This window comes from Nansenia antarctica (genome assembly GCF_963989245.1).
Source record: "Nansenia antarctica genome assembly, chromosome: 2".
NCBI lineage: Eukaryota > Metazoa > Chordata > Actinopteri > Argentiniformes > Microstomatidae > Nansenia > Nansenia antarctica.
Window position 1 is genome coordinate 8,017,351 of NC_137675.1, and position 22,500 is coordinate 8,039,850.

Here is a 22,500-nt window from a genome sequence, read left to right on the forward strand (position 1 = left end):
GCAGACTGTTCCAGTGACAGCAGCTCTGCTCTGTCTCTGAGCTTCCTGCGTTCAGTCTCTCTCCCCTGGGGGAGAACGGGGCCTGAGGCAGCCTGGGTGAGGAGGGGGAAACCCTATCTCTCTCTCTCTCTCTCTCTCTCTCTCTCTCTCTCTCTCTCTCTCTCTCTCTCTCTCTCTCTCTCTCTCTCTCTCTCTCTCTCTCTCTCTCTCTCTCTCTCTCTCTCTCTCTCTCTCTCTCTCTCTCTCTCTCTCTCTCTCTCTCTCTCTCTCTCTCTCTCTCTCTCTCTCTCTCTCTCTCTCTCTCTCTCTCTCTCTCTCTCTCTCTCTCCACCATAGAATAATAGCTTACTGACACGACTTTGCTCATTTACTTTTACTGATTTAGTTTCAGACCTCTTTCAAATGTAGATATATGACTAGTGTACATTCTAACTCAAGTATGGCTACCATGGCAATATGCCGTTATTTATTTATTTATTTGTGTGATATAAATAATGGACAACAATAAAGCCACGAAGCTTCTCTCACTCAATAGTCTATTTTCGAATTGACGCAGATGCATCAGATGCAGATCTCTGTGGCGTCTTTGAAATTCAAATGAAGGCCCTGTAGTGGGTGTCGGATCAAGGATGTCTGTGATGATGAGAAGTACTGTCACTGCCAGACCGCCAAACCAACATGGTTGGTTTATTACTGTTGTTTATTATTCAGCCTGCTGGCTTCAGGTTGTTTTGATTTCTCCAAGCGTCTGCTCGTTTCATTCTGCCATGGTCGTCTCACGGACATAAAAAAAAAAACAGGCAAAACAGATCGAATATAATTTGTCTATTAGGGTGGTGCTCGGCCGACTCTATTGTGTATGCTCAATAGAATTACTCCTTCTGCGATAAGCGACAACAAAAGAGGACTCAGTGTTTTAGACTGACTATCTGGGAAGCGCGTCTGGATTGATCGCAGCGCGTTGGAAAGGAACAGATGCGACGCGCCGGGCGCGAATTTGCGGAACCTAGGATGGTAGGGGAAGTCAGGGCAATACCGCTACCTGATTGGTTGGCGAAGCACTCGTGAAGAGCCCCCTCATCCTAGGGTCCGCAAATTCGCGCGCCGGGCGCACAGCGGCACCGTGAGAGAGAGGTCAGGCAGCGCACATCAAGGCGGCGGACGGTTTCCGCTCCACTCGGCAGAGTTTGAACACTGAGTCGAAGAGACAGGCTGGAATCAAAAACACCCGCTCAGTTTCTGCCAATGTGAGCAATTACAAAAGCAGCAATATCAATGGCGTAGTGGGCATGTAGGAGTCAAAGACTCAGTGGGGCGTCTTCGGAGGAGTGGAATTATTGTGTTCTTCATCTGGAATAATACCAAGACAAGACCCCCAGAGTACATAAACATCTACCCCGAAACCCTATTTTGACGTTACAACGGCGGTATATACACGACAAGACCGTGTGTTTCCACTACAGTACCCATTGGATGATTACAGAGTTGTCTCTCTATTATTTGCCTACACGAATGTTTCCGATGCTAGTATGTTTCCTTGCACTAACATGCAAGAGTTGTAAATTATTATATAATAATTCTGAACATATCATTGATATTTCTACAAAAGCAGAGGCATGTGGCCTAATGTATACAAGGCAACTTGCATAATTGTGTTTGCGATGCAATGAACACAAGACGTAGCAGAAATACAAGAACTGCGCGGGCCGCCAAGCATGGGCTGGGCTGTTATGTTAGGCAAAAACATTAAAGCTGAGAATGTGAGTTCTGCAGTCTGCACGACATTGAATGATGTGCGCTCAAACAAATCCTTTATTATCGAACGACTCCACCTTGTGGATAAACAGTGAATGCACAGCGTCAAGGGTGCATCATGTTAGGCCTATTGCTAGATTGTTAGAGAGGATTTTGAAGGAGCCGGTTTTATTTCAACCTCAGACATTTAGTTTGGTTTGCTTTTGATTGTTGAATTGTTGAGTGGTATCACCATGGCGAGATCAAAAGAGCTCTCTGAGGCCTTCAGAAAGACGGTTGTAGAGACGTATGAGTCTGAGAAGGTATTTAAAAAGAAGGGACTTAGAATGAGCAGACCACAAGATGCCTAAAGTTTCCAACAATCCTAAAATGTCATCACAGGGGTAGCTCATAGTTGATGTCAAAGTACATGCGTCTACCATCAGAAAGAGAGTTTGATTTCCATGGGAGGTGTGCAAGGAGGAAACACTTGCAGTCAAAAAGTTTGCCAGAGCACACCTAGACAAACACCATGACTTCAAGTTAGGACAAACATTTGTTCTAATCTTTGTTAATTTTTTGTAATGATAAAAGTTACATTTACATTTGTTTTTTTGGTTCAGTTACATCACCTTTATCTATATTGTTTGAAAGAAGATCAAATATTGATGTGCATGTCCATGTTTCTTAAAAAACAACAACAAAATATTTCATGTGGTGTCCTCATTTTTTCACATGACTGTACATTATTATGTAGTCCACACTATAAAGAGCTGGACAAATGAGTTTTTACACAGAGAAATGAAAGAAAAACTGCCTTGGTTGTTTTGATGAAGGCATTTTCACTACTATTTAAATAATAACATGTGAAGAGAGAAACAGAAGGTGTAGGGGAAAAAAAGTTTTAATCCAAAACGCACCCGTAAGTCTATGAATCTATTTTACAAAAAGTCAATCTTATTTTACACATAAATACATAAACAATACCTAAGACATGTAACATGCACACAGACAGATCCAGGCATAGCATCACCTTGCTTTTATGGGAACAGTAACAGAAGAAAATAAACCAGAGAGAATGTTACATCGGGAGGGCTTGGCGTGCAAAGGGCTTAAGTGGCATTTCCCCCAAAAAACTTAAATAAAAATAACATTCTGAGCCGATTGTTTTGTGATTTTTGATGTTAGTTTTCGTTTATACACTCTCTCTCACTGCAGTGCAGGATCTCAAGTAGCTCCTTTCACCATAGATCTCATCAAGAGCTTTCTATTGATTTCTATGCAGTTGTTATTCACAGACAGACGGTGATGACCTTTCACAGTCTCAGAAGTACAGTAGTAAATGCAGGTGATTAGTAAACATTTCAAGTATGGCCACAGTCCTGTCAGAACCCAAGACACACTGACAACACCACAAATAAGGACCTTTGAGAAATAACTCGCATTTGTACGGGTGATTTATGAGTCACATTTAAACATTAGCAAGACTTTTCAAGTTCTAAGTGTTACTACCATCCAGTTTTCAAGCAAATCGACATGACGCCTTTTAAATATGTGTGTGCCTTGTCTGACAACAAACAACTTTCAAACAACCAAAGAGAACACCAGAAGATTGAACTAGCTCTCTCAAGAGAAATAGTTCCCATAACCCCTGGCTGACTGTACTACTGTTCCACATCTGAATCTTTGGCATTAAAATGCCCATTGTTGAAAACAAACACATTCAATTCTATTCAATTCGGCACAGGAGAGACCATTCCCAGTCATAAGGGGAACCGGGTCCTTCAAAAAAACATCAGACACATCAAGGCTCCCCTACAGAGGAGTGGGGTTCAGTCTGTGCCTTTTCTCAGAAGAGTGCTTGATTCAATCTATTAGAGGCATCCGGTGTCTCTCTTTTGTTGGCTGTTTTTGATGCACTTCATTCAGTCAAAACAAGAGCGCTACCGTGGCAACAATAGCTGTTTGTAGGGCCCTCAAATAAAATGGAACAGGAGACACTTGACACACAAAAAATAGAGCAAACATTGATGCAAACAACACTCATGATAATCCTCCTTCACAGCTACCTCATTAGCACAGCTGTCTTGTTAGCCTCCCATTTCTTACATAAAACACACCTTTCTTCAGTCCATCCTCACACCTAACACCAGAACACTTTCTCTAAACCAGAATTGTCCATGAAATCGTAGATAGATCAGACACAGAGTGAAACCGGGAGGGAGTACTAGTAGAAATTGTAGTAAAAAAAAGAAAGTGGTTTTATCCGTTGCAAAATGTTTTATGTCATGTCGTACCTACTGCCTAGAACTTCCCTCCCGATGACCTCCTTGTGCCCTAATCTTACCTCCCAATTCATGCTCAATCAAGATGACTGGTTAGTACTTAACTATTACTTTACAATATCCATACAGAGCAACACTGAGGAAGGCCACAGAAACCTGCACTGTCACCAACACTGTTGACTATTGTCTGTACTGTACCATCTTTAAAACCACCAATACTGACTTTCAAAAAAACTAACAAACGGTGTAACATTCCCAACCTCCATCATCAAAATCCAACCCATGACATCCAGATAAAAAACTGAAAAAGAAAAAGAAAATTAAAATGTGTCATTGTATTTTGGGCAAGTGGGTTTAAAAATGTTTTTAAAATATATTGTACAGATTCATATTTGAATCTTTCACCATAATGATTCATAACATTACAAATAAATAAGATAATCTCACAAGGATTCATTACAGAAGTGTTTTTAGTTCATCATAAAAAAAAATGATATTGTAATCTCTAAAATGTTCAAGACTTTCTAGAAGTATATAGGGCTCCAGGGTGTGCATCAAGATGAAGAATGTTGAACCTCCGTTTCAAGTTGAAACTTTCCAGTCATTTTCTTGCAATAGCTAATAAGCTAATACGGTATGTAAACATATAGGCTTACAGTATCTTACACATTTTCTTTCCTTAATAACCTGTATTTTAAGTTAGCAAATACATTTCGTTTTGTCTCAGAGATTATTTAAGAAAAAGAAAAGACAAAGTGTCAGAAACTGTACGTCTATGTTACACAATGCTTGTATTAGCTATTTAAAGCAGACTCAGGATTTCGACTTCAACTGGAACTTCATTTTGACAAAAAAACCTTTCTGTGTAGATAGCTGCCGAAAATAAAATATTTGAGATGAATTACTCCGATGGGAAAATATTATTGATGATGACTTGCAGTCACAACGGTATGCTTCGTGTGACATCACAACCATACGGACCATGAGTAAAACTAAGACATCCGTTTCAGAAAAAACTTTGTTTGAGAGGAAAATCTAAAACATATACACACATATATACAATATACTACAACAAGGGCTCCCCTACGGTAACTAGTGGTCATAGATAAGTATCTAACAAAATTAGTTTTGTACTTATGTTTGTGTGTGCCCGTTAGCAAATTCGGCTCCAAGCCACACCAAAACAGTCTCTCTTGGTCTTTTGGTCTGGCTGAGGCATAGTATTTTTGTTAGTCACAGATTTTAGGAAGTTAAAACCATGTCACTTTGTAAAACATGGTATCATGTCAAGTAATTACAATAAAATCAACGATGATGTAGTAGAAATCCCAGTCCTGTTAGCAGCCGTCCCCGACATGGCGGTGTCCTGTGCAGGGGAGGGAGGGAGAGTCCTTCTGAGAGAGAGAAATATACATGCTATTTAGCACACCTTTTAGCACTGTTGCTGGGCATTAAAGGGGACAAAGCATACTGATCAAGGATCAAGCACATGCAATCGATGCATCATGGTTGTTGAGTAATTGGAGTCTGAGTGTCTGTACCCATGTAGCTTTGAGACCTTCAGTACCCTTCTACTTCTACTCAGCGACAAATCTGAGGTCTTCACACTGAGCCCTCCCTCTACCAACACTAGAGTTGGCCGGTTTTTCGGTTTAACAGAAAACCTTGGTATTAATATATACAGTATATATTATATCAGAATATATATCAGAATGTCTTCTGAGGCTGTACGTAATACGTATACACTAACATCACAGAATAAAAAACAAACAAATTGAAGTGTTAAAACAGGGAACCATCCCTTCAACAGGCATGGTGGGGTTAGGAGTAGGGATGCTCCGATCTGGATTTTTGGGGCCGATACCGATCACCGATTTGTTTCCTCAAGATCAACCGATACCGATACCGATTTTTTAAAAAATACATAACTGACTGGATAGCCTAAATATTTTTTGCTTTTTAGACAAAAGTTTTGATCCATTAGGCATCAAGCAAACGCAGACCCATTTTTATGGCATAGTAAAGGTCTGGCCTATCACCCAGTTAGGGCCTGAAGCCCAAGTCAGTCGATATGGCTGTATAAAAGACATCATAAACGTGGCCTTCATGGTTTACATACTGTTACGTCCTCCTATGTTTTCTGTTCAGTTATCTGTCTTCCCCAGGGGGAAAAAAAAAAAAAAAAAAAGATCGGTTTTTGCGATCGGCCATTTTTGCCGATCACCGATCGAGTCATTTGGAGTGAAATCGGCCGATTTAAATCGGTGGCCGATAAATCGGAGCATCCCTAGTTAGGAGTGTGTGTGTTTGTGTGTGTGTGTGTGTGTGTGTGCCGTAGAAGCAGGGTTAATGTCACTCACAGACTGAAGCACAACATTCTCCTTTCCCAGCTTCCCCTTTAGCGAAGCGACCATCTCTGGGGAAACGTGTCTCCTCTCAGACACCTGTTGGTCCCCCCTAACTTTCCTCTGTTCAGGGTAGGAGGGTTGACAAAACAGTTCATGTAACCCTTGTTTTATTAAGAACCTCAATTTGAGTTTCATTATTAACTCCAAGAAAAATGGCACATCAATCACAATCCACAATCCTAAAACTGTTGTTTGTTATATTGAGTGAGCTCTTCAACACTCAAACTTTCCTATTGTGATTTGAGCAAATTCACGGTTGTTGACTTGGGCTGCATTTACACTGCAGGTCGTAATGCCTAGTTCCGATATTTTGCCTCAGATTTTCTACTTTTTAAAATTACCCATATCTGACACCTGTGCTTACATTTGCTTACTTGCATAACACTTGAAACCTGCATGCGTACATGGTTACCGGAAACGAAAATAAAGGTATTATAATGCCTTTATATATATATTATAAATGATTATATTATATATTACAAAAATATTGTGCACATTTTAAGCCTGAGAAGAAAGAGGACTTCACTTTTGAACATCTGTTGTGAGTGAACCAAAGTCAAAAGTCATCAAAAGACATTCTCAATTACGTGCGAATCGGAATTTCTAGGAAATATCCAACCTGTCTGGTTACATCACAGTCGAAATTACAGATATCCGATTCGTATCAGATTTATTTCTGATTGTGATTTCTGATCTGATCTATTTATGATTGAGGCCTGAATTGGGTCTGAGAATATCAGATTCAATGTGATTTTTTACTAGTTACACGTACGTAACTTACATATCCGATCTTTTTGCAACGTGAGCAAAAAATCAGAATTGTGTCACTTCTTCCTGGCAGTGTAAACGCAGCCTGGGTACACCTTTCCCTTGTCACCTTTCCCTTGTCACCTTTCCCTTGTCACCTTTCCCTTGTCACCTTTCCCTGGGTACACCTTTCCCTTGTCACCTTTCCCTTGTCACCTTTCCCTTGTCACCTTTCCCTTGTCACCTTTCCCTTGTCACCTTTCCCTGGGTACACCTTTCCCTTGTCACCTTTCCCTTGTCACCTTTCCCTTGTCACCTTTCCCTTGTCACCTTTCCCTTGTCACCTTTCCCTGGGTACACCTTTCCCTTGTCACCTTTCCCTGGGTACACCTTTCCCTTGTCACCTTTCCCTTGTCACCTTTCCCTTGTCACCTTTCCCTTGTCACCTTTCCCTGGGTACACCTTTCCCTTGTCACCTTTCCCTTGTCACACCTTTCCCTTGTCACATATTGCCTGGGTACACCTTTCCCTTGTCACATATTGCCTGGGTACACCTTTCCCTTGTCACATATTGCCTGGGTACACCTTTCCCTTGTCACATATTGCCTGGGTACACCTTTCCCTTGTCACAGATTGAAAAAAGCAATGTAGTCAAATGCACATAGAAACAAAAAGTCACTCACGCAAACACAGCTCTAATCTACTGATTAAAGTGATGGTTCAGCCTAAATGAATGTTAAGGTGAAATATCTGAGTTGTCTTCATAGGCCAGTAGTGAAAGCTTCTCTAAATACAAAAATAGGCTGAACCATCCCTTTAAATGATGTTTATCAATATATAATCCCACAATATCTGAATCCTCAATTCCTCGCACACACAAACCTTGATGAATCCACCAAAAGAGCGTGAACGAGGGTGTCTCTTGCTCAGGGGGGTCTGGTACTCATTCACGGGCATCCCGGGTGTGGACTGCTTGGCCAACTGGCTCAGAAGACAGGATATTGTGTATCAGAGAATTACACATATTAATAACCATGCCTTTTCATCTCTTTCATAGAACTGGAGAGTGGCCTTACCTGGCGGATAAGTTTCTTCTTCTTGGCGGAGTCGGGCATGTTGTCGTTGACGTGACGAAACAGCTCCTTCAGAGCCTCTTCTGTGTGGTGCTGGGCTGGGGAGAGGCACTGGGACGGGTCCAGACTAGAACCAACACCCGCACATCTCTTCAACGGGACAGGACCAGGAGACCCCGTCACAGCCAACAGCTCCAAGTCATCCTGGGGAGAGACAGCCCGTTCCAAAATCAACATTTGTCAGATGATTTCAAACCTGCATTGTGCCTTTAAATAGTGCAAGTGAAAAAGATTGGTGTAAATTAGCCAATATTCCCTGTGGCCCTTCAATAAGCTAGGCTGCTTACACCCATCCAGTCAAATATCAATATTATATCAAAAGTATTTTGTACCGAAATTAGCAATGATGTTATTTGAAAAAATTAAAAAAAGAAACAATGTACTTTTGAAGATGGGTAGCAAGCTTAAAGGTTATTTTTATCTGTATTATTTTTCCTGAGTGGGGCAGTCCCACTCGTATTTTTCATTTTATTGGATAGAGATAGTTTTGATTGATTGAAAACCTTTATTGTCCCCAATGGGGAAATTTTGTTGTCAAACAGCTCAGTTAGGGCAGAAAACATTCAGTACAGAAAACAGAAAAACATTCAATAAAAAACATAAAACAGTGCAGGCTCAATAAGTAAAAAGTTCCAAAAGTTCCATCTCCAGGTCTCCCCCACCCTGCAGGGCCTGGTTGTAGAGTCGGAGTGCAGCTGGAATAAAGGACTGACCAAATCTTTTTGTACTTTGACGATAGTGAAGGAAAGTAAGGAGGAGAGGGCATGTCAGCAGGGCATGGGCCGGATTTGAACCCATGCCGACATGGGCATGTGTGCGCACTGTGGAGTGGGTGAGGTTGGGAGAAGGATCCCTGCTCCTAAACTGTAGCCTGTTATGGCGCTTTTCCACTACCGACCCGAACCGGGCCGCATTTGTATCCGAGCCGTGCCGTGCCGTACTTTCAGAAACGCTTCTCCATTATACTGAGCAACCTGGGACTGTAGGAGGAGTTACGTGTCATAAGATTCCCCCCGCTATACAGATCAGCGGGGGGAAATGCGATAAGAATTATGTCAAAATGCAGCACTATCGTGCACAGATCAGCCTTACAACATGTAACGTTAAGTGCCTGTTACTTGCCGCTTTCAGTTCTAGTAGACTAGTTTAGATCTCGCAACCAGGGAAATGCCGACATGAAATGCCGACACGATTCTATTTTTATTTCTCCTGACACTTTGAGCACTGTGCTTTTTTTTGTTGGTGAACTACCGTAATAAGCCTAAAAAAGTTAAACTGTTCAAAAAGTGCAACTTCTCTGCTTTCAGAAACTGTTTGAATTTTTTAGATTGGGCATATAGTTCATGAATTGCGATAGTTTGAAGGAACGCTGTAGAATCCGCTGTAGACAGCTCCGGTTTCGGAGCAAGACGCGAATCTATCTGCATTAGTCAAATACATGCTCACATCCAGTCATCCGCTCACTGCTCTCCATCAAAAATTGCACATCCATCAATAATATTACACAATAACAACTGCTCTGATTAGATTGCTTAGATTGTTTAATACATCAACGGGGGGAAAAGCGAGATGAACTCTGAGCGAGTATCATGCTTCCTCCATTGAACGGAATATCCTATCTATTCCATTCAAAGTGTTTTAGCCTTCCCCCTTTCCACTGGTAATAAGGAAATGGCAAGAATAGATCGATATAAATAGATCAACATAATGCAGCACTATCATGCACATATATGTATATGTATATATAACGGTGCGATGTATTTCTACGGAAAGGCTGACTGACGCGGGGCTCATACAATCTCCGCGTTCGTTATAGATTCGAGTGCTCCGGTGTCTTGCTGGTAGTCAAATATATTTATTTATATATACAGCATATGGATGTTACGTGCCTGTTACCTGCCGCTTTCAGTTCTAATAGTTTAGATCTCGCAACCAGGGAAACGCCGACATAAAGGGAGAAAGACGCGAATCTACCGGCATTTGACTGCCGCTGGACTGAGGAACAGCATAGGCACAGGACATCGCCATAATAGCGATTTTTTTGTTATGCTTGTTGTAAATAAAAGTTCTATGATGCATTGAAATTACATTAAACTAAGATAATACGATGGTTATCATAATTTGTCTAATCTTTATTAATACGTTATTACAGAAACAGTAAGTGACATTTTCCGAGAGCGAAATCTGTTGTGGTATTTAAAGATGGCGGTTAGCGAAGAAATCTATGAACATGGGATGACGATTTCCATTGACCAATCAACGGTGTGCAGCGTCACACGTCACACACAGCCTGGCAAAAAGGTACCTTTCGGCCCTGTAGTTCCTGCTCGTGAAGGGTAGCTAAAGAACCGAGCCGACCCAGGCCGACAAATGGAAAAGCGCCAAAGAAGCAGGCCAGCCCGGGCTGACCCGGGCTGGCCCTGTAGTGGAAAAGCGCCATTACTGAGACTGCACTTCCAGACTGCCAGGCCCCAGGAAACAAACCTGCCCATGATCCTTGCTATTCTGCTGTTTTTATTCACGGTTCCAACCAAGCTTCACCAAAGTCACCTCACACAAACCACCAAATAAAGCTATATCAACATACAACATTGTAGCTTTTATTGTTTATATGTACTTTGGATTCATTGATTCATCAAGAGTGCTTAATGTTGGATAACTGGTCATAATTTGACTTAAGATGGAATGGATGGGATTGAATGGATAGACCTAGAGTCCTTGATCATAGTCAGTGACCTTCCAAACAGCTACAACTATTATAGTAATCAACCTGATCATGACTGGTCCTGACCTGAAGTGATCACTGCAGTGCTTGGTGGGAGCCGTGAAGAAACAGACCTTGCGTTTGGGGGAAATCAACGTTCTAATAATACACTTGGGTGTCTACTCCATTTCTAATTGCAATTTGCATACTCATTAGTGTCCAGTTACCTGAAAATGTCATGTTGCCAGGGTATACCAACAAACGTGTATACTGGGATTGTCAATGCAAATGCATTAACGCTCGCGATTAATATGGAAACCTTAGAGCGTTATTTATTTATTTTTAAACACAAATGAATCATATTACCAAGTTCTACTAACATGTCTGGTAAACGCAGATAACACTGTAGATGGATTTCAAGACAGACTGATTTGTATACTGGGTTGTAATAATGATGAAAGTCATGATAAACTAAAATATCAGATGGCAGCTACTTCACTGGAAATGAGGATACCTTCCACTACAGTATCTGAAACATACACTAACTATACTATAAATACACACTTCAATATATGTATGAAGAAAAAAAACACACTTTCTAAACACGTTCTCTTACTAGCAAGCTACTCTGTTACTAGAATAGAAATGGCCAAGAAGTTTGCGTTCCCGGGTGTGCGCTTGTTGACCATGTGAGGAAAATAGAGAGAATGATGAAAACAAACCTTTTAGACTGACATTCATTCTGACAATTTCAGACTAGCTTGTCTGCTACCAGCTAAAATATTATAATTATATATTAATTTAATCTTATTCCGAAATCAAAACTAAACAGAGATGTTACAATAAAGTAAAAAAGAAAAGTCTGATTCCTCTAACCACTTTGTAATGCATTTATTTATTCCAACACCACACATGTTTTTGTTTTATGTCATGATTAATCACAGCCTAGTATTGTGATAACCTTGATTTAAAAAATGAATAGATTGACAGCACTAGTGTATACCAATAACAACGTGACAAATTACCATTGTCACCTCTCTGGAGGGCGTTTTTACATACAGTCTTTTGTATAAGAAAAGTGCCATTTGAACCAAGTAGTTCTACATGGCTGATCTCAAACAAATCATTAGACTGTCCCACTGACCTTGGTCTGGAGAGTCTTGGTTCCTGTGAAGTGCATTCTGGCTTGCTCTCTCATGTACACAGGAGCCTGTGGACACACGAAAGGTCAACATCTGTTTCTGGAGGACAGAACGACACAGCGAACTTTCATGAAACCGAATATTCCCAAAATACAGTTCACCTATTTGAGGAGAGAAATACTTTGCAAGATATATCCAGAGCTTACAATGACCATGGTTTTTCCTGCATTGAAAAGGCGTTGGCGGCCAGCCTACAGGCTTGAACACACCGCAAGCGTCCACCTCAGCAGCGCGTGTGCGTTTCATTTCGGCGCCCATGTTAACGGTTAGTTCAGCCATACGTCTGCCGCGACATGCCATTTAGAGATTAGGACTCTCGCCTATTGTTTTCACGTGCCGTGCGTGTTGCAGGCAAAACTCAATGTATAAAGACAGGGCTGGCAGTAGCAGCTCCGCAGTTAGAGCCACAGAAGACACACAGCCAGTAGGGAAGCAGCAAGCTTGGCAGCCGCAGCAGTTCCGCCACGCACACATGCTGCGTGTAGGAGCTTTATTTTCCTTTATTTCCTCAATATAACAGCCTTATAACACTGTTATGCTGTAATCCTGAGCTTATCTGGACACTTTTACACTGACTATCATCTCTCAATATCTGTGAGCGGAAATTAAATCTCACACCATCAACAAAAAAGTCAACTGTTTTGGGGAGATAATCTATAAAAACAAGCACCGGGTTTGCAGAAGAAAAAAAATCATCTTCACCTCCACTTCTACCACCTAAGCCTTAGTTTGGGCCAGGAAAAACACTTACGATGAATCATCAAGAGATAAAAGCAAATCTATACCAGTGTGATTTCTGTTGTGAAGGATACATTTACGTTCCTGTACATACAAGGTTTGATAACCTGTTTGGAAAGTGGCGCAGCAAGCGACGCACCGCGGGGGGGCCCCAGCCACTAGGGGGCCCCCTAACATCGGATACAAACTGTTTTTTTTATTAAAAATAAAATAAAACAAAGAAAATAAGTGGCCCTTCATTGTGTCAACCTTAATTGTAATATATAGGCCTATATTTAAAAATATAAACATAGTTAGCCGTATCCAATAGCAACATGACTTTGACGTCACACGAAAATGAGCAAGCGAAAATACCTCAGCGGTGCGCAAAAACGGGAACTTTCCTATAAAAAGGAACAAAATTCAGCGAAACTTGGAAAAATGTCATCTTTTCTTTTACCCAATGCAGCTTCTGGCCCTTGCACACCAATGTGTTTTTCACGTGCGTTTTTTACGTCCGTTAAAAAACTAAATTAGAACTCATGTTGTGTCAATCACGCTTGCACACCGAATCCGTAATATTCGTCCGTCAAAAAAAAATAATCGAAACAGGTTCGATTTTCTGCATTTTTCGCGTCCGTCAAAAGCCTTTTGAGAGTTGTTATTGACCACTCCGCCATGGTATAGGGACACATCGTCAAATTAGAACTGCAGGACAGTTGGATTAATGCTTACGGAAGTACATGTCTCAAGTATTATCTCGGCGGTTAGTCGAGTGAAAGAAAACAACATACAGATGATAATTCACACAATATAATACCACGAAAGCGTACGGCACTAAACAACAACATTTATTTGGGCAGCATCACGAAACAATAACATTCATTTGGGCAGCATCATACTCAAACTCAGGTAGAAGGGCAGGGTCCGGGCAGGTGCACACACTGTCACAGACTGCCAGTGCATCATACAGGTACATCATTCAGCTGGTTATAGCGGTTTCTTTTTCTATTCTACTATTCTATTCTACTTCTGCTGTCTGCGTCTCCCTGGGTATTCCAGATGGCAAACAGTAAAGAAATGCCACAATATACCAGGACTTAAGAAACGAGATGTCCAACAAAGGATTTGACAAAACCCTGGCCTATTTTGCGCAACAAGTAGACTCTGATGCAGCGGAGACAGGGTTGCCAGATTGGCAGTTTTTAGATTGGTTAGGTTGGAAATTCTCAATCCCATCTGGCAACCCTTAGCGGAGAGTCTACAGATGTATGTTTACAGATATCGCGCTGCTGTGCACACCACACTTTGTTAAAAGAAATAAAGCTTGTACTTTTCTACTTATAATACATTCTACTGATGTAGTCTACCATTTGGTTTTAGTTATAGGCTATTGCTCTCACTTGTTTGTACCTTTTGCTAAGTCAAGCATTTAGAATGTATATTGCGAAATTTCGCAACGTCAATAACGCATCGGACTCTAAAAAACGCATGTTTTTTTTAACCTCCGTTGCGAAAGGGCCCCCGCCGCCACCTTGCGGGGGGGCCTCAGGATTTTGCGGTACGCCACTGCGTTTGGAGTTCATTTCAAAATCCTACACTCTGTGCTTGTTGCTATTTTGGAGGTTTTATACCTCTATGGAAAAAAGGTGGCAAAAGGAGTGTCTATCCTGCTACGTACAGTACCGGTATATTATCCTAATCAGAAATGGTGTCTTAAAGAATCTGCCAAGCAAAGAAATGTATTCAGAAATGTTCCATCTATGTAAAAAAGCATAATTTAAGTAAAATATGTGAAGAATTTGAATGCAATGAGTTTTCTTCCGAAAGTAATGTCTGTAGCACAGTGCAGAACTAAAAAGTGAAAGCCCTTTAAGGTGTTGATTCCAGTTTGTTTAAATGTTCTATTTATATCTACGGTTGTGGTTATTTAAGTGTGCCATTTCTCTTTGCTACGCGTGCGTGTGTGTGTGTGTGTGTGTGTGTGTGTGTGTGTGTGTGTATGTGTGTGTGTGCGTAGTAGTTGTTTGTAGTCTGTCATGTCTGCAGTAGTCGTCCCTCACCCTGAACAGCTTCTGGGAGTGTTTGATGAGGAAAGCCATGGCATTGTTCAGCTTCTTCAGATTCTCCTGAAGGTCACTCGCCGTCATCTAGATACAACATTCCAAAAAGAGATAGTTCACTATTTTACACCTTAAAGTCAAATGATCCTTTACCTTGAAAGTAGTATGCGGCCCAGGAGAAAGTGTACTCCTTGGTTCACAGTTTAAATACCCACTGCTAGCTTCAGCTAACTCCCTTGGAATGGTTGGCAAACAAAAAAAGGATGGACATTTATGGCCAAATCACCTCAAATGAACTCTGACTAGGTTCAAGGTAAGGAACCATCTGACGATAAGACATTACCAACAGAACCATCTGTTGTAAAATGGAGAACTATCCTTTTAACAAATCAAATGTTACTAAAGCATGACATCCATGGAAGTCTTTTCTTGAGAAAATTGGTGCATTCCTTTGGCTATGCTGTAGCACAAAGTTAATTTTCTAGGACATACAGTCACAATCAGTCATTGCCGAAACAGGTAGAGAAAGCACAGAAAAACAGCACAGAAAATATGGTGTTTCACTTGAGTAAAAGTAATACAGAGATCGTTTAGCAACGACAGAAGTTTAGTTTTTACAAGTTTAGTTTTTTGAAACTGTAGTGAGGTTAATGGTTTCAGCAGCACACCGACTTGCCGATTTGTTTACAAACATCCTCCATCCATGACAAAAAAACAAGTCTTCCATGTTCTTTATCCCGTGTCGTGGGGCAGCCAGTTTGCCATTTCACAGATGATGGATTGTGGCTTTGAGTGTGTAGTCATTTACACTGAACTATTTATCCAATGCGACTTACGACAAATACATTTCTCTAAGTAAGTGAATCGTCTATCCAGGGGCCATTGGCAGTAACAATGCTAGAAGAAGGAAGATTTGTTTTGTTTTGTTAATATACAGTAGAGAAACTGAACAAGGGGATGGGGAGGTTTCAGGAGAGACAGTTAAGGTGTAAGCCTAGTCTACACACATACGTTGTGCTATCAGTGATGTAAAGATAGCTTCTAACAGTTCGGTGCGTACATTTCTGGGCCAGACCACGTGAGGGGCGAACATGAGGGCGAGGTTGAAGGCGGACATCTTGTTCTTGTCCTGCTGCCTGGCCGTGTGGTAGAGCAGGTCCAGCAGCAGCTTCAGGAGGTTGCGGTTGGCCTGAGGCAGCAGCATGAAGAGCAGTTGCAGGGCCTCGATCTGCCGCTCCTTGTCTGGCACTGAGGTCTTGTTCCCCGTCTCGTCAAACAGGGTCATGTCTGAGGGTAGGGAGGGGCGACGTTAATGTCAGAGAACAACTATATTGTTGATCGGCTTTTCGTTCTTTTTTTTAAGATGGCTATTGCCAGAAACCCTGATGCACGCACACACACACAGGCGCACGCGTACAGCCTGTGTGTCTGTTTGTGTGTGCCATTTCAGTGTGTGTGTGTGTGTGTGTGTGTGTGGCTACCTGAGATCTTGACGTGGGCGTGGAAGTGGCGGTGGGTGAGGATCGGTTCGGGCAGCTCCCCCAGGAAGGTCTTGAGCAGGGTGGCCACGTCGTTGGGGTGGAAGTCCCCCGACTCCAGGTCCATGTCGGCCCCGCTGTTCAGCATCTCCCTCAGGGCTTGCTGCCTCACACTGTTCCCTGGCTTCCGGAACAAGCCCTCCACATGCAGGTCTGCTCAATCAACAGAGATAGACATAGAGATCATGCTGCAATGTGACCTCACAAGTGGAGGCTGGTAGAGGGAGAAATCGAAGAGAGGCTCATTGTAAATGCGTGGAATGGAATAAGGAATTGTTTCATAACATTCCGCATTCCATTCTTTGCGTTACAATGAACCCAGTCTTACCATTTCTCTCCCTCCACAAGCCTCCCCTGGACCTTTCCAAGTCACAGGTAGTGGGGTTGACTTTTAGTGAATTAATCGATTAAGATAACCAAGATGTTTCCAATCTAGATTGAGGGGGGCTTCCGAGCGGTCTGGAGCCCAACCTTCCCCGACCCCGGTCCTGTACCCCTCCTGCGACTGCTTTGATTTCAAATCAAATCAAATTTGAATTGGTCACGTACATTGGATTCAGCTGTAAATGACACAGCAAAAATGCTTACGGCAATCTAGCTTGTAGGCTCAGCAACAATCAAACAAATCAATGGTCTTAAATTTGCATGCGGCTTGCGCTGCACCATGGCTCGTATTTTTAAGGACACATCTCAAATAACACCAACCCTCCCACGCCATGCAAGCGAGCTGATGTGAGACATACATTGCCATAGTGTTTCTCATTAATCACCTAGACTGTGGCGGGTATTGTCCTAGGTATTGTCCTGCCATAGTCTCATAACAAACCGAAAATATTTTTACACATGAGCGATACTATCTTTGCATCTACTGTAGGTCCACACAATTTAGCACCATCAATAATCACCATACAAATCACCCCCCCATTGACAATTCCTGTGGGAAACACTGTAAGCTTCTGTTAGAAGCTGAAATTGCTCGAGTTTTAAACAAACATTAAGTCGAACAGCAGGACAAACTCACTGTTGCCGAGATACACGATCAGCTGGTAGATCTGTGCGATTCCTCCCTCGGTCAAAGGTGTTCCGAACACCACACCCTTCTCTGTGACGGTGACAAAAACACACATATGGACCAGAGATTATTAGTACCATCATTGACCACCACTGCTAATAAAAGGAGAGTCCAAATGTGGGTCTGACAAACTCATTCTGAAGAGCTACTGTGATGACGATGATGAGGATGATAAAGAGGTAAGGGGTCTCCCTCATCTTACATTCAGGTCAGTTAGCCAGTACCAAGTGAGAGTTCCTAGCCCAGAGAAGGAAATGCCTGACCCAATAAAATGATTCCCCGCCGGGAATAAGGATGCACAATCGTTATTGCGGATCGTATACAACTCATATCGTATGATATTCATATTATAATTGCTCATATGAAACAACTCCTATTTCATTTGCAGGCTGAACGATTAGAAAGGACTTTCGGAGTGAATAAGAGGAAGAATGTGTCTAGTATTTACACTTGTGAAGCCCCCAGTCAGAATTCAGAAGGCACGCAGGCAGACTTACATTAGTCAACACATATAGCCTAATAATAAAGACAACGCTCAGACCAAACACCACTGCAAGCCAAATAATTTACTTACATAATTCTTACATATTCTAGCAACTTGTTGGTACCATCTTGTTTTGTCTGTCTGTGCCCTCTCCCATAACAAGCGGGTCGAGTCTCAAAACCTCACAATGTCAAGCCCTGTTTTTTAGCTTGTGTTTCATCTGCACTAATTAGATTCAACTTTATTGTCATTGCAGAGTACAAGTACAAGACAACTAAAGTGCAAATAGTGATGTAAATCATGACAGTGATAGTGATGGGTACAGTATGGCAAGTAAGGTAGTTAGAGGCATATACAGGAGATGGAGAGCAGTAAGCGATGCACAGTTAAGGTAGCTATGTACAGTATGGTGTATACAGATGTATACAGAGGCTATATCAAAAGAGGTATGTACAAATGTGAAAAAATATGGAATGTGCAACGGTAGTACTTGCAAACAGCAGTAGTGCAAAGTGTAATTGAGTGTTCACATTGACCAGGGGCCTGTTCCACAAACGTTGATTAGTATATCGGCGATAAAAATAAATCAGGCGATCAGGCAACTCGGGATTGGAATTCAAGCCTCAGGTGATTCCTCGAACAAGGATCAGGCTTGTGTCATGAGTGTTCACAGAACACCGGCTTAGAAATCCTCGATATGGGCGCGTGCACGCAGACATAAAGAGCCCCGAACTGTCGAACTGTCGAAATGAAGATACTCCACTCTGCAGGGGTCCTACTTTTGCGCAGCATTCCGACTTATTGATCTTTATGAAGACGGAAAAATAAGATGTAAAATAGTGCAATACTGCCGCAATTAACAAAGCGAGGGAAATGGTTTGGCAAGAAATTGATGACCGATTAAATGCGTAGGTCATACTAGCCCCAGTTATTGTTATATGTTCATATTTTAATAAATGAATATTTACTACTGTGGTGATATGAGCAGCAGGCTACAAACCGTCATATCGTCTGGATGGCATAGTGGTATCCACCGCTGCCATAGTATTTATTCGTCATTTTAAGACGGTGGTTCAAATCCCTCTTCTGACACACTTTTTACTGCATTTCGTTGTCTGAATCTAATCTAAAATCTAATCTAAAAAAGTATGTAGGCTATAAAATGATGGTGCAGGCTAATTTACAAGAACTGACACGATTACAATGGTGTTTGAAGCCATTCTGAGTAGTAAATTATGTTCCTCTAACTGGACCCTGGATTTGGCATAGATTATTTTTTCTTATGATTACTGATGGATAGATGATTCACTTAAAAAGATATATCTATTGTAAATCGATTTGCATGAAGGCTTCGGTTAAATGTAAAAAAGAAAGAAAAAAGAAAACCTTCACTTAAATCAAGTCTCGAACTCGCAACCTTCAGAACTCTAGCTGGCTGTCTTAACCCCTGCGCCAGCCAGACCGCTGTGACAACAGCAATGCAAGTTGATAGACATACCTATGGTAACCCTTTTTCATTTTTATTTTTTGGACACTTTTTTATTTATCGATCTATCTATCTATCTATAACACTTTCAAAATATCAAGTTATCTATCTATCGATTGATCACACTTTCAAAATATCAAATTATCTATCTATCACACAGTCAAACTATCTATCTCGTAAAAAGTGGGAACAAATATTTCCTAAAAGACACTTGACGGAACTGTCGTTCGGGATATAGTTTCCGCCTGTGAGACAATTTTGACGCACGTATTACCTAAACCAACCTCTAAACCTGCTCGCGACCAGAATTACTGAGAAGGATTTGTTGCATAGCAACCAAGCAGCGAATTATTTGAGCCACATTGATGGAACCGAACGCAAAATGAAATTATCGCCGATTAGAAGATTATCGCCGATTAGAAGATAATCTCGCTTAGTGGAATAGGGCCCTGGTCTGTAACTAAGGAGGACTGGACAAAATAACAAGAAAAAAAAATGGACAAGAAAACCCCTTGTTCAATCACTTCCTTCCTCCATATTGCTTTCACCTATCCTGTTGTTGCAAATCCATATCCAACAGTTATAGACAACATATTAGAGAGTATGCCACTTTGGAAGGGATCCTTGAGGGGTGGGCGTGTGGCCTAGAACTTTCTGGGTTTCTCACCTTTGCGTTTGAGGAAGTTGAATGAGCGGAAGAACCCTCCTCCTCCTCCTCCGGCCCCCGTGGGGGTCTTGGGCGCCTCGTCCCCCAGCAGTTGGGCGAACTCTGTTCCCGGCAGGTCGATGAGGCGCGTCACGTTGCTGAGCACCAGCTCCAGGAACACCTCGGGCCTCTCGTGACGCAGTTTCTCCACAAAGAAATCCGGGTTGAAGATGATGGGCTGGCGGCCCGCGCGACAGCCAGGCGTGTCGTTGCTGATCACCACGTTACACACCGTCCCTCTGACGGAACACAGAAACACACACTGACGCTAGGGCCACACTGGCTACTGCTACCTCAGCTGTGCGTGTGCGTCGTTTGCGTTGTCTGCTGCTGCGCTGCTACTGCCAGCCCTGTCTTTCTACATTGAGTTTGCCTTTCCAAAAAGTAACCAGAAAGCAGTCACATGTATACTCACATGAGAGAGTTATTTTTTTATTTTTTTATTGAGTATACGCTTCTCTGTCTAAACTAAATATAAATTACATTTAGAATGAAATGAAACATTATTGATGTATGTGATATAACATTGTTTGGCCATTATCAAGGGCAAAGTCAATGTAGAAAGATAGGGCTGGCAGTAGCAGCTCAGCAGCAGCGCCACAGCAGACAGACACACTGCCTGTGTGGACACCACACGCCTGACCCCTGGGACACACTGCCTGTGTGGACACCACACGCCTGACCCCTGGGACACACTGCCTGTGTGGACACCACACGCCTGACCCCTGGGACACACTGCCCGTGTGGACACCACACGCCTGACCCCTGGGACACACTGCCTGTGTGGACACCACACGCCTGACCCCTGGGACACACTGCCTGTGTGGACACTAGGGGTGCAACGGTTCAGTTGGCCCACGGTTCGGTACGGTTCGGTATTTTGGGTCACGGTTTTCGGTACGGTTCGGTTCAGAAACAAATGCTACTATTTATTTATAAACTGTTACTTTACTTTATTTTGCTTATACATAATATGGAACTTTAACATACACATGTATATGTTATGTATATAATGTATATATAATTGTATATAAACAAAAAACACTTTCAAATGTCCAAAAATAAATAAACACTTTCGAAAGTAAAAGTGCACTTTAGCCTTGACAGCTGGTAGCCCGTATACAAACAGGAGGAAAACAAATTCACACTACAAAAGTAACACTTTCCACATAGCGTTCCAACATGTCATGTGTTGTATTCCAACGAGTTGCGACATCGTGGATTAATTTGTGTTTTGGTAAGTCTAACATATCTTGTTTAATTGTCAGAATATGGTGGGGCTGTGGTGCTTTTGTGGAAGAAAGTGACTGCATGTCTGATCTTACCCAGGAGGCGGGACACCGGGGTTATTGCCACTGCCTTCTTGGCGGCGAGATTTACGACGTGCGCAAAGCAGCCGATCTGTGGCCCCAGTCCACCAGCTTCATGGATCGCATTTACGATATTTGCTGCGTTGTCTGTTGTTACGGGAATTGTTATGTTTGGCCTATCCAACTTCCACTCAGTCACTGCATTTGTTAGTTCCTCTGCCAGGTGCGCGCTGGTATGGCTTTCGTATAGTGGACGAGTTTGCAGTACTGCGCTCTTCATCTCCCAATCCGGTGACATGTAGTGGACCGTGACAGTGAGGTAACTCTCCGTTGCCCGGGAGGTCCAACCCTCCGTAGTCAGTGCAAAGCTCGGTGTTTTTGCCAAATCGTCTTCAATGCCTCTGCGCGTTGTTTGGTAAATACCGGGGATTATTTTGGTGCTGAATGATGTACGGGAGGGGACACTGTAACGGGGCTCGAGAGTTTATCAGATTTCGAAAACCCAAATCTCCAACCACCGAAAAGGGCTGCAAATCCTTTGCAATGAACATCCCCACTGCATTGGTTATTTTTTTGTGTTTCTCTGAAGTGGTAGTGTACGTCTGTCCGAACGCATCAGAGAGAGACTGCTGTCTGCTCACTGACGCTACCTGACTGGCTTTCCTGCTCCCAGTCAGTGTTATCGTTGAGTGGTAGCAGCGAATATGCTGGTTCATGTTAGAGGTGCAACCATTTGCATATGGCACACGCTTTAAGCAGAGCTTGCAGACAGTAATATTTCTGTCCACTGTTTTCCCCCCCTTATTGTCGTATTCAACGGGAAAAGCGAAATGACTCCACACCGCAGACTTGTAGGAATCCGGGGCTTCCTCAAACTGTTGCGGCGCTCTCAGAGCTAATTTACGAACGCA

The 22,500-nt window shown here is 42.3% G+C and overlaps 1 protein-coding gene across 1 annotated transcript in view; it reads right to left on the reverse strand.

Moving 5' to 3' along the window:
* Positions 1–5,356: 5,356 nt before the first annotated feature.
* arhgap19 (Rho GTPase activating protein 19) overlaps positions 5,357–22,500 on the reverse strand; it is a gene marked incomplete at both ends in the record, with an annotated part of 19,350 nt that continues 2,206 nt past the window's right edge. The window contains 10 exons of the mRNA XM_080522642.1: positions 5,357–5,413; positions 6,380–6,487; positions 8,057–8,155; positions 8,251–8,451; positions 12,156–12,221; positions 14,994–15,080; positions 16,054–16,280; positions 16,475–16,684; positions 17,553–17,633; positions 20,241–20,518. Coding sequence (XP_080378768.1) covers positions 5,357–5,413; positions 6,380–6,487; positions 8,057–8,155; positions 8,251–8,451; positions 12,156–12,221; positions 14,994–15,080; positions 16,054–16,280; positions 16,475–16,684; positions 17,553–17,633; positions 20,241–20,518 — 1,414 coding nt within the window. The remainder of the gene's footprint in view (positions 5,414–6,379; positions 6,488–8,056; positions 8,156–8,250; positions 8,452–12,155; positions 12,222–14,993; positions 15,081–16,053; positions 16,281–16,474; positions 16,685–17,552; positions 17,634–20,240; positions 20,519–22,500) is intronic.